This window comes from Nothobranchius furzeri, chromosome 9 (assembly GCF_043380555.1).
Source record: "Nothobranchius furzeri strain GRZ-AD chromosome 9, NfurGRZ-RIMD1, whole genome shotgun sequence".
Taxonomy (NCBI): Eukaryota; Metazoa; Chordata; class Actinopteri; order Cyprinodontiformes; family Nothobranchiidae; genus Nothobranchius; species Nothobranchius furzeri.
The window spans coordinates 2,216,911-2,228,826 of record NC_091749.1 but is presented as its reverse complement, the minus strand read 5'-3'; the positions used below and the strand labels follow the sequence as shown (position 1 = coordinate 2,228,826).

At 46.3% G+C, this 11,916-nt stretch overlaps 3 protein-coding genes across 4 annotated transcripts in view; 1 reads left to right on the top strand and 2 right to left on the bottom strand.

Annotated features, from left to right (window-relative positions):
• Positions 1-1,483, bottom strand: LOC107381940 (uncharacterized). The gene is made up of 5 exons (XM_015953874.2): positions 1,288-1,483; positions 1,052-1,186; positions 832-960; positions 297-742; positions 1-213 (listed from the first exon to the last, which is right to left on the bottom strand). The coding sequence occupies exons 1-5, from the start codon at positions 1,481-1,483 to the stop codon at positions 1-3; spliced, it is 1,119 nt and encodes a 372-aa protein (XP_015809360.2).
• Positions 1,441-4,140, bottom strand: LOC107381939 (uncharacterized). The gene is made up of 4 exons (XM_015953873.3): positions 3,779-4,140; positions 3,432-3,622; positions 1,915-2,209; positions 1,441-1,665 (listed from the first exon to the last, which is right to left on the bottom strand). Exons 1-4 carry the CDS (start codon positions 4,121-4,123, stop codon positions 1,525-1,527), a joined length of 972 nt encoding a protein of 323 aa, XP_015809359.3. The 5' UTR covers positions 4,124-4,140; the 3' UTR covers positions 1,441-1,524.
• A 1,763-nt stretch (positions 4,141-5,903) lies between these two features.
• The window catches only part of LOC107381941 (CD81 antigen), a 44,765-nt gene continuing 38,752 nt past the window's right edge, over positions 5,904-11,916 (top strand). The window contains exon 1 of one of the 2 annotated variants that reach the window (XM_070554597.1): positions 5,904-6,113. In XM_070554597.1, coding sequence (XP_070410698.1) covers positions 6,048-6,113 — 66 coding nt within the window. In that variant the 5' untranslated portion in view covers positions 5,904-6,047. The remainder of the gene's footprint in view (positions 6,114-11,916) is intronic. The other variant, XM_015953876.3, reaches the window with a different exon arrangement.

The following is an 11,916-nucleotide window of genomic DNA, read 5'->3' as shown; positions in this document are numbered from 1 at the left end:
CTAAGAGCTTCCCCAGTGACTCCTGTACAGCTGAGTGAACGGCTGCGGCTGCTTGTCGTGCTCCTCCACAGCATTCCAGGCTTTGAGGATGTCATCCCTTTCCTCAGTGGTGACAGAGAGCTTGTTCTCCGTCAGCCCAACGTCCACAAGAACAGAGCAGAACCTTTCCAGCTGCTGGAAGCCAGGGAGGGGGTTTGCACTGCAGACGTCGTCCTGTGGAAAAACACATTTTCATTCAAATAAACCACTAAATATCCAAAAGTGAACAAAATCCGTTAAATGAATGAAGTGCTTACAAAAGCTGGGTGGTGCACAGTCGCCGTCTCATCGTTGGTGAGAGCGATGTGGGGCAGGTCAGCATCCAGGGCTCCGTCCTCTGCATCGCTGTGGTAAGCCTCGTCGGTCTCTTCCTGTTCTGGCTGTCCAGGCTGAAGCACCTCTTCATCAGGTTCTGGACCATCCTGATCAGTGTCCTGAAGGGAAAAGGCGCCCTGCCTAAACGGGTTCTCCAGACCCAGAAGCTCATCAGAGCGGACGTCGGCTGGATGCAGAAAGTTCTGGTCCTCGGGCTCATCGAACAACTCCTGACAGCGGGTGTTGAGGCGGTTGATGAGCGGTGCGGAGTAGGTCCTGGGCCGCCGCCCTCTCCCTCCAAACACGGCGTCAGATCGGCGGTCTGAGTCCCAGCGAGCAATGCCGCTGATCAGGTAAACCTGATAGGGCCTTGCTGCACAGTGCGGACCTGAATAATTAAAAGAACATCATTAGATGTCTGGAACAGTATAATCTATTTGCTACTTCATAAACGGACCGCCAAGCACGGGCTGATACCTGGAATCACGAACGGCAGGACTACGTGGAACCCTTCTAGGCCTTTATAGTAGGGCAGATCCACGCCCGGCGGGTCCTGGATGCACTCCAAGTGCCGCTGCTGTGCTGCCCACATCTCATCGATCGCAGCTGTAAACAAGCCAGAGAATAAAAGGCATTCGGTTCATTTTGAAAGGCAACGGTGTCTGTTTTAATAACAGTCGTGTGAGGTTTTTCGTACCAGGTGACTTGAAGAGGCTGACTCCGCTCTCATCAGCCCAGCAGGACCCTTCAGTTCCTCGACAACACGCTGGATGAGCCTGAAAGTCTCCTGAGCCCCCAGACAGACCCTCCGCACGTGATGCTCCATTTGATCCTTGGAAATGAAAAGGCGCACAACGTCCTCATCCGTCAGTGAGCTCGTTGATGCGCTGTCTTTGACTCTGACTGCCCTGATGAGGAGGTCCAGATCTGCACGGTTGTAGACCAGCACTGCACCAGCCAGTGCAGACTTGAACACTGAATGCGACTCTGTGCGTAGAGCTGCAACAAAGCGGTGGATCCAGAGAAAGATGTCCAGACGAACAACCATCCCACCGTCCACCCGGGGCCAGAACAAGGTCTCGACTGCCGTCGGACCGCGCTCCCTGCAACAGCCGCGGTCAGCGTACATGATTTTGGGCACGGGTTGATTGGCCAGCTGAAACCTCCTAATCAGGCCGCTGCACATTGGTTCCGGCGCTTCCTTTGACTCCTCACAGGTGAGCACAAAGGTAAGAATCTGCGAGAGCTCATTGCCAATGCTGGTGAACCACTCTGCAGAGCCTTACCTTCACCTGACAGCTTCTTCACCACCTAAAAAATAAATATACACAATCAGGTTAAATGAAATAAACTTTGGACATTATGATGGAATCCAAACAAGTCAGAAATAAAAGGCGTTAAAACAGTGACAGAAAATCCAAGATTTGCACATGGCAGGATGTCTCCGAAGGCACATTTGTAGTACGCAGGTGGGGTATTTGTGCTTTATCGAGGCCATCGAGCCTGTTTGTTTCGCTTCTAAATCATCAAAAGATGGTTTTTATTGTTTAAATAACTTACCTTCTTGGTCGAGTCCATTTTCAACACCGTTCCAGATGTTGACAGGATCTGAGCCCTGTAGTCCTGCACATCCTGGGCCTCTGCCAGGAGAAAGGCGTGGCGAAGGAGCCGTGCTGAGGGCAGCTCTCTGGGAGGGGGTGGCGGCTCAAACTTGCGACGGAAAGCAGAAGCTATCCCACCAGGCTTCGCTAACGTCATCAAGAGTGTGATGTACAGGTCTTTATGGTGAAGATGCTCATCCACGTGGTTCTCTTGGACCTGTCTCCACACCTTGACCATGGTGTTGCCCTCGGTCCTGTCACGTAAAAGCCGCACCACGTTTTATCAGAGTAAAAATGTTTAATACTACATTTTATTTGACAGCGCCTTTCAAGACCACCAAGAACACTTTACAACAATGGGGAAAAACAATAAAACAAGATAAACAAGTACAGAAATATGTAAAAACACTAGGATGGTAAAATTGAAAACGATGTGTTAAAACGATGTGTTAAAAGCCTGTTTGAAGAGGTGGGTTTTAAGTTGTAATTTAAAAAGTGCGAGAGAGTGAGTGGTGTGTAGATCGGGGGGAAGAGAATTCCAGAGGTGGGGAGCAGAGCGGCTGAATGCTCTACTCCCCACGGCGACGAGGGGAGCGGAGGGAGCCGAGAGTTGAGGAGCAGTAGAGGAACGGAGTGATGATGTGACCGAGATCAGACATGTAGGATGGAGCCAGGATATGGAGAGCTTCGAATGTGATGAGCAGAATTTTGAAACCGATTCTCTGCTTAATGGGCAGCCAATGAAGTTGTTGCAGGACGGGGGTGATGTGATGAGATGATGGAGTCCTAGTGGTGACACGTGCTGCAGCATTCTGGAGAAGCTGCAGTTTATGGAGGGATTTGCTGGGAAGACCAAAGAGAAGTAAGCTGCAATAATCGATCCTGGATGTGACGAGGCTGTGGACGAGGAGGGCAGTGGTGGAGGGAGTAAGTGATGGACGGAGGCGGGAGATGTTACACAAGTGAAAATAAGCAGACCGGGTAATATTGTTGATGTGAGATTGAAAAGAAAGTGTGCTGTCGAGGATGACGCCCAGACTCTAAACATGAGGGGAGGGAGTAACTGCTGAGTTATCAATAGAGATGGGGAAACTGTTAGATGTAGAGAGAACGTGAGGTGTGCCTACCAGGAGGACTTCAGTTTTAGAATTGTTCAGTTTGAGGAAGTTGGAAGTGAACCAAGAATGGATTTCTGGGAGACAGAGGGTAAGGGAGGAAGGTGGGAGTGAAGCTGAGGGTTTAGTTGAGAGGTAGAGCTGAGTGTCATCCACGTAAAAATGAAACTCAATGTCGTGTTTACGGAAAATGTGACCTAGTGGGAGAAGGTAAATGATGAAAAGAAGGGGCCCCAGGACAGAGCCCTGGAGCACACCAGCAGAGACAGGAAAAAGATTGGATTTAGATGACTTCAGCTGACTTTAGTTTCCTTTCAGATAAAACATACGACAAAGACAAACAGATGGAGACCACACTCACTTGGCCGTGAGCACGGCAGTTAATGCAGCTTGGTGAGCCTCGCTAAGCTGGGACAAAATAGCAGGGTCCCACGCAAGCCACCGTCCCACGGTGCCGCCTTCTCCAGCTCTTGCAGCCTTGGTGCACGGCCCGCAGCACAGCACCTCAGTCAGCATTGTGCACCAGCTGGACACGTCACAGATGTGGCGTACCTGTGGGACAGATGGGAGAAAATGACATTTATTTTCAAATCGTTGTTTCATACGTTGATTCTTCCTGCTGAGGAAACAGGAAAAGCATCAATTAAAGATTTGTTAAATGACTTCTTCTTGTCCAACATTTATGGCGGCTTTCATCACAACACTCACTTGCTTCTTGTCACAGATATATTTCCTGAACCTCTTCATCTGCACACTTGAGATGCGGGTCACCGGAGTGTTCAGCCATCTCGTCACAGACATGTGAGCTCTCTGGATCTTCACCGTCTGCTCCTGAGTGAAACGCTCCGCTTCCCGTTTCTGGATGGAGAAGCTGCTGTAGAGGTCCCACATCTCCTCAAAGGTGTGATGCTCAAACCCCGTCTGACCGTAGATGCAGCGATCGATGTTGGCCTCTAGCATGTTGGACACTTGAGAGAAGCTTTCTGCGTACTCGGTCAGAAAGTCTTTCAACCACTGGTTCATGGCTTCTCCTTTCTTTTGGGGGTTGGCCATTTCTACTCGGTGCTTGTCAAGGGTGCTCTGATTGTAAAGAATAATTACAAGCATTGTTAATTGTCAACAAATTTTAATAAATAAAAATAACATCAGGGCATGCAATTCTCCTGTTTGATCACATCTACTTACTACTTCATGTAGCCGACATGATTTTCAACGAGCCAGTGGAAGGGGGCGTTCTGATACTGGCCGAATGGCAACACCAGCTTCCCCAGACGCTGCGGTCGTGTTGGTGAAGAGACGCCGTCGGCTCTGAGGAGCTTCTCTGCACACTCGAGGGCAGTGACCTGGTACAACAGCTCTGGATGGGGCACAGGAAACCACAGTTTTTTGTCCCTATAAAGGCGAGACTCCTTGGTGGCCAGGAGTACCGCTTGCTGGAGATTCAGGGGAGCTCCTGGGTTGACTACGCGAATCGCTGTTGATGTCATCTCCAGAGCTGTGCACAGAAACTTGTTTACATCCTGTTTCATGAAACAACTGTTATATTTGACTGAGACAGTCAATAAGTCATGCATAACAAAAATGCATCTTTGGGCTACTACTCCCAAAATTCACCCACCAGTGCAGCCCTGAATCCCTGCCTCTCTGCATCCATTGTGCCCGGAGCTTGTTAGACAATTGTTTAACAACCAGATTATGATATAAACACTTTACGATGAACCACAAGACACACTTGTGTTATGACTGACAGATGCATGGTCACATACAGTCAATGAAAGCTAAATAAAGACTAACCTGAACGATCTAAGTACCAACAGCTTTGAACGAGACAAAAAGCAGCATGCAACATCACGTGGAGTGATTAAAACAAGTTAATTTTTTTAATCTTATCAATATTTAACTAGCATAAATGCTATTAGCATTTTCGCTACTTAAATAATACCAGATTGGATCATAGAATAAAATGGTTTAACCATTTTTAGGTATTGAAAACACAATTGTAATTCAACCTTAAAAGAAAAGTTTGTCTTATTGTTTTTTGGCCCCATCCCCCCCAGCCTCCTCACCTGTTCTGTGATTATATCAGTTCGAAGTGGTAAAAACTCGGTTAAAACACAACGACACACACTAAGCGCGGGTAACTAACGATGAAACGTTTAGAACTTGCCTTTTTAAAACACGTAGGTACATCGTGTTGCCCATTAGAGCATACTGTATCTTTACAGTATGCTCTAATGGGCAACGGCTTCGTCCTAGAGCTCAACCAGTGTCAATTTAATATAGTGTACTATTGTTTTTGGATGGTGAAAAGTGCAGGGGTCAAAACTTGACTTTGGAAAAAGTGGGGGGGGCATGTCCCCCCCCCCCCCCCAAATTACGTCCATGCCATCGACGTAATTTTCTCTTGGGGGGGAGGGGTATTTTTACAGTATGCTCTAATGGGCTTCAACACAAAAGGTTGTTTTCCACTTAGTTCTACAGCTCAACCAGTGACAATTTCCTATAATATTGTTTTTGGATGGTAAAAACTTGACTTTGGAAAAAGTGCCCCCCCCCCCCAAAATTAGGTCTATGCTCTGATTATATGTCACTTCAGCCTGCCATAAACTGGACGGAGCCCCAGATTTGGAGTTTGTTTTTTTGTGCTGTGATTATATGTCGCTACAGCCTGCCATACACTGGACAAGCCCCAGATTTGGAGTTTGTTTTTTTGTGCTGTGATTATATGTCACTTCAGCCTGCCATAAACTGGACGGAGCCCCAGATTTGGAGTTTGTTTTTTTGCGCTGTGATTATATGTCGCTACAGCCTGCCATACCCTGGACAAGCCCCAGATCTGAAGGAGGAGTTGGGTGTTGCCTCGTCTCACAAGCCCCGGCCCCCATCCTGGGATTTCCACTTGAGCTGGAGTCCGTTAATTGCCTGTTTTACAGCCGTCTGTGAACTCTTCTTCGAATACTCACTTCAGTAAATCGCCATGGGAGTCGAAGGTTGCACCAAATGCATCAAGTACCTCCTGTTTTTCTGCAACTTCATCTTCTGGGTAAGAACCTCCGTTTTTCTGCTCGTGTGCGCGCGCGCGTTTGTCAGCACGCGGCGCCGCCTCCTCTTGCTTCGCGGTTTAGGTTTGTTTATGCTAACATTCCACCCGTTATGAATATTAAATATTAAACCACCAACACCCACGCCACATCGCTGCTGCCTGCTTTAATAAAAGACCGTCCTAATTATTTCAGCCACACGTTCGTGAACCCTAACCGAGCTGCAGCCATTAAATGCTATTTTATTCACGCAACCGCACATTCGAGCGTTAATATGCTAATCTATACACATGGAGAAAAAACACGCAGGAGTTGTGCCATAGTCTGGAGAAAGGCATGGTTTGGACTACATCCGCCACCCAACTAGTGTGTGTGTGTGTGTGTGTGTGTGTGTGTGTGTGTGTGTGTGTGTGTGTGTGTGTGTGTGTGTGTGTGTGTGTGTGTGTGTGGGTTTCCATTTGGTGAGTCAGAGTCCTGTGCAGGGTAAATGAATCATGGAAACATTTGTGGAGACTATTCTTTTTGCTGTATTTTAGCCTCCTCCTGCTTCCACAGTTTGTTCCTAACACGTTTCCTGGTGATCACCATAGTTATTTTCTTTCATCTGATCCAGGGTCAGTTGAACCTACAAAGCTTTGGGACTTAAGTCTTAAGAGTTTATTGTGTATTGTATGCTTTTTACATTATGGAACCACCTGCGCTGGTGTTAATCATTTTCCCTCTTCCATTTTAATTCCGTTTTATTAGGTATCTATAGTTTATTTGCTAAAGCGAGGACATGATAAATAAAAAACATTGATAAGGTTTGATGGATTATGTTAAATAACACCACTGAAAGGACAGTTTAAAATATGTTTCCTGTGATGATAAGATTTGGTTTCATTTCCTGCCACAGTCACACCAGAGTTACCATGGTGATAAAATGAGGTGCATCAGTGGGGCCGATAAAGAGATTTTGAGCAAAATTATCATCTTGTGCTGTAATCATGCAGACAGTATTCCAACGGCAGGTTTGGTAGTGGGGAAGGGTTTTCTGGTAGCTCTGGTTGTAACACGTTACAGCTGTTGCCTCCCTATGAACAGCAATAATCTGGAAACAACACAGTGGTGTGTCAGGTGTAGGGTTGTGTGGTACACCCAGAATTTACCATTACTGAAGTTTCGGACTCTTATCGACATCATTTTGCCAGGGTGTAGCCTGCCGCTCACCAGTAACTGAACAAGAAAGAAGAAAAACACACACACACACACACACGCTCACACACACACACACACACGCACACACAAGGCCACTGGCCATAACACCTACCCCCTCAAAATCCAAACCAAAAGGTTAGGGGGACATGAGAAACTCTGAAAGGCAAACGAAAGCTAGGGTTGTCACGGTAACCGGTGTAGCGGTAAACCCTGGTAAAAAAGTTGACAATAATAATAACCGTCTTGTTTTTAAAACAAATATATTATCTCGGTGGGTTACCGTGGCTGCGGTGTAGGCGCGGTGACCCTTACCAGCCACCGTATCATCTGCTGAAGTTGCCGGCGGCACAAGCGCACTTTGTTGTTTACAACCAGAACTTTCTTGAAGCTAACGCTGAAATAATGGCCAAAGGAGGAGACGGCAGCGCTCAGGACATTTATTATCCCTCAAAGAAGACAAAGTGGGAAGTACGGGCATCTTTTGGATATCTGAAGAATGCCGAGGGACAGCTGATAGAAGGCGGCTATCCTGTTTGCAGCACGTGCAGAAAAAGTGTCTGTGAAAGGCAGCAACGCTTCAAATCTCATGACACATCTGCGTGACCATCACCCACAACTCTACAGTCAACGCAAGGCAAGCTAATGTTAGCGTTTTAGTTAAAATGCGTGATCCGAGGATTTGGGTTGAGGGAGAATGCAACGAATCGCTATATAAAGCAGCCGCAGCGCCGCTACCTGCATATAAACCGTGTCGCGGACACCGCCATGTTGAAATGACGCTATGCATTACGGGGCTCCCAGGGGCAGATAAGAGTTGGTCTCTCTCCGAGAATAATTATGAATTTAACAACGATTACTGCCTGATGACATTTTCCCACATCTGCAAAGCTCACTGGAAGGACACAAACCGAGGACGATACTTTCCTGATATAGGGATTATTACTCAAGTACGGGTAAAAAAGTATCTGATTAGAAGGCTACTTGAGTACTGAGTATCATCTGATCAAATATTTTTAAATGATGACATCAAACAGACAAAAAATAAGGAGTTATGGGCAAATATTGGTATTTTAAAGACTAAAGGGGAAAAAATGTAAACAAATAAACAACATAATTACAAAATAACACATTTTAGGCTAAATTTAGACACAAACTGAGTACAATATTTCCCGACATACAGGGTTTATTTAATTGTGTGAAAATGTAGCACGTTTAAAAAAAAATACCGCGATAATACAGAAAACCGTGGTAATTTTGGTCACAATAACCGTGAGGTTACATTTTCACACCATGACAACACTACTAAAGCCTCAATAAAGCATCAGCTAAGATGTTGACTGTACCTCTCTTGTGCCTAATATCAAGATGATAATCGTGCAATTTCAAAGCCCATCGCATGAGTCTTTGATTGTGGTTATACATCTCAGAGAGGAAAACCAGTGGGTTATGGTCAGCCAAAAGCGCCAAAATATATCTGCTGAAGCGCCAAAAACAGAGCCAAAGCCTCAAAGGTTTAAGGAGACATTAATCAATAATGTGCAGTTCTATTTATAGATAATAACTCAGTTACTTTAGCTTGTTTCCTTGGCAACCATATCTGTGACGTGGTGTTGAAACATGTGACGTGTATTTCTTATTTCGTTAGTTACACTTACCGAATTTTCTGGAGTATAAGTCGCTCCGGAGCATAAGGGGCTCTGCACACGGGAGGCGACAAACGACCGCCATCAGCGAAATTTGTCTCTGTCGCTTTTATTACCTGTCGCACGGGAGGCGATCCGCGGCAGCGGCAAAGCCGTCTACGCCTTCTGTTCCATGGTGAAATCGAAACGTCCGTTGTGTTGATTGGCTGTGTCAGGTTGGAGGGAATTAAGGTTATTTAAGCGGTTCAGAGTTAATAAAGCGGTAGATATGATGTTTCACAAGGTGCTGCTAGAGTTATGTGAAATCTCACTTCTGATTTTACTATAAAACATAATAATAATCAACTTCTCCTCCATGTTTGCTCGGAGGTGTGCGGAGCATCTTGTCCGCTCATTGGTCAGTGAATGAAACCTCCGTTGATTGGTCCTCGTCCGAGCGACAGCGATGAAAGTTGAAAATATTTCAACTTTCTGGGATCGCGTCGCTGGGTCGCCTGTGCACGACACGTGCACGAGCGCAACATTTCACACACACGTTTTTTTCGTTTCGCTTGGTAGGAGAGAGACCCGCGATTATCGCTTTGTCGCGCATGTCTCATTGAAAAAGAATGGAGGAGAGGCGATGTCGCCTCCCGTGTGTCGAGCGCCTAAGTCGCACCCGCCATAAAATGTATAATGAAAAAGAAAAAAACATAAGTCGCACTGGACTATAAGTCGCATTTGGGGTCGAAATTTTATTTTATTTTTTTACAAAATCTTAGACCAAGCGTTTCACATTGCAAGACAAGTACCGGTAACTAACAGAATAAACAACCAGAGCGCAGCAGCGCGCCACGGTCTCCAGCAGAGGATGACGGTGTTTCAAACCCTCCCAGCAGGTGGAGAGAGCGCCCGCAGCACCCCGCCACAGGCTGCAGCAGGTGATGGCGGTGTTTGAAACCCTCGCAGCGGGGCAGAGGAGCTGAAAGCTGGACCGGAGCCGACCCGCAGCAGTGTGCAAGGGTCTCCAGCAGGTGATGGCGGGGCAGGGGAGCTCATTCCTGGTTCTGAGCCGGCCCGCAGCACCGCGGTATACATAATTTGGTATATAAGTCGCAGGACCAGCCAGACTATGAAAAAAAGTGCGACTTATAGTCCGGAAAATATGGTAGTTCTTTCCTGTTAATATTCAGTAACATTTGGATAGATTCATAGCTGATTATTCAGAATCTGTGAGAATAAAATAATCACCGTCCGCTACAGAGTCAGGAGATGAAGCTCTGCATTAGAAACGTAACCGTGTGTGTGTGTGTGTGTGTGTGTGTGTGTGTGTGTTGATTATTCCATCAACTCATTTCTCTTAAGCACGTAGAATTTCTCTGTGTTTGAAATGTGCTATATACCGTAATTTCTGGACTATAGAGCTCCCCTCAATATAAGCCGCACCAGCAAAAACAAAGGTTTTCCACACACACACACACACACACACACGCCGCACTCAAACACAAGCCGCGGCGCAGCAGCCACATGCGGGTCTCCGGCGCACAGCGCATGTACGGCCATAACATAAGATAATCAGACAGAAAGACGCTACACTGAGGTTTTTCCTTGTTGTTTTAGTTCAACAAAACAGATTTTAAACACGGGTCAACGTGCCTCCAAGTGTAGAAAAGCGAACAGTACTGATAGCATTCATATTTCTGGATGATTAGAAAATAAAAACTGCACACTAAACATGCCTGGTTAGTAAATAAAACACACTTGCCTACCAGAAGAAGTCATTCGCTCTCATCTTCCTCCTGCGCCCTAAAGCCATTAAAGTCCTCTTCTTCAGGGTCGGAGCTGAACAGCCTCAGAAGAGCTTCGTCACAAACCTTTTCTGTGGCGATGTCAGTGTCGCTGTCCGTGTTGCTGTCGTCATCCCCGGGTGAAGCTGGCTTGAATGAGTTCTTCCCGCTGCCGTCTCCAGCGCCGAACCATGGATTCATTCATGCCAAGCTCACGTGCGGCAGCGCTGTTTCCCTCCTTTACTGCCAGATCGATGCCTTCAGCTTAAATGCAGCATCATATGAACTCATGCGTGTAGTTACCATGATGAGGGGGTATGGACTTGAAAAACATTCTTCGTGGTGCCGGCTGCTTGCGTGTGCTAAATTAAAATGAGCACTTTCTTCCATTTCCACTTTTGACTTCCACCTGTTTCACTTCCTGCTAAAGCGCCCCCTAGTGGCAGGTGAAGGAAAACCTTCAGTAAAGCCGCTCCTCATCATAAGCCGCACGGTTCAAAGCGTGGGGAAAAAAGTAGCGGCTTATAGTCCGGAAACTACGGTAAATAAAGCTGCCTGGCTGCTACTTAAGTTATTATTACAAAACATTTTCATTCAAAAATCCACTTTTTGAGTTTGGTTGATTTTATTTTTTTACAAAGGGATTTATTATTAAGCTCATATTCAAATAAAAATATTATAGTTAAGTCACAATAACACGGTATAAAAGAACAAATGACACTCCTAATATTTTTGTTGTGTCAAATATAAAATTAGTAGATTGGACCGGGTGTGTGTGAACACACACAGGTACGGCTTTAATCAGACCAACGTGGGCCCAGGACAATAAGGATCCAGAGACTGTGACCACGGGCCACTTTTCGCTTCATGCTGACTCTGAATAAGGTGAATGTGAAGAATGGTGAGGGGAATATTTTGATGTGGAGTTTCTTACTCGAGGTATGTTTGAATGAGGGACGGGTCTGACCCCTGACCTCAGATTCAGAGGCAGCGTGAAGACTACTCCAGACTTTCAGCTGGAGTAAGAGTGTTGCAGCAGATGGTCGGGCCCCAAGGAGCCCTGAACGGACTCGGTTCTGTGTCTGACGCTTGTTTAAAAACCTCCAGTAGACAGAAATCTGTTTGTTCTCCCAGATTCTGCTTTTCTACTGAGTCCCACTTTTCCTTCTAACCCGATTTACCAACGTTTACAACAAGTA

Excerpts from the sequence above, each read along its gene's own strand:
- LOC107381939 (XM_015953873.3), bottom strand. The coding sequence starts at position 4,123 with ATGGCCAACCCCCAAAAGAAAGGAGAAGCCATGAACCAGTGGTTGAAA. Across the intron at positions 3,623-3,778 it reads ATATCTGTGACAAGAAGCAA|GTACGCCACATCTGTGACGT; the intron begins GTGAGTGTTGTG and ends TCTGTCCCACAG. Across the intron at positions 1,666-1,914 it reads AAATGGACTCGACCAAGAAG|GTGGTGAAGAAGCTGTCAGG; the intron begins GTAAGTTATTTA and ends TTTATTTTTTAG.
- LOC107381940 (XM_015953874.2), bottom strand. The coding sequence starts at position 1,483 with ATGTACGCTGACCGCGGCTGTTGCAGGGAGCGCGGTCCGACGGCAGTC. Across the intron at positions 1,187-1,287 it reads TGCAGTGCTGGTCTACAACC|GATCAAATGGAGCATCACGT; the intron begins GTGCAGATCTGG and ends TTCATTTCCAAG. Across the intron at positions 961-1,051 it reads CAGCCTCTTCAAGTCACCTG|CTGCGATCGATGAGATGTGG; the intron begins GTACGAAAAACC and ends GCTTGTTTACAG.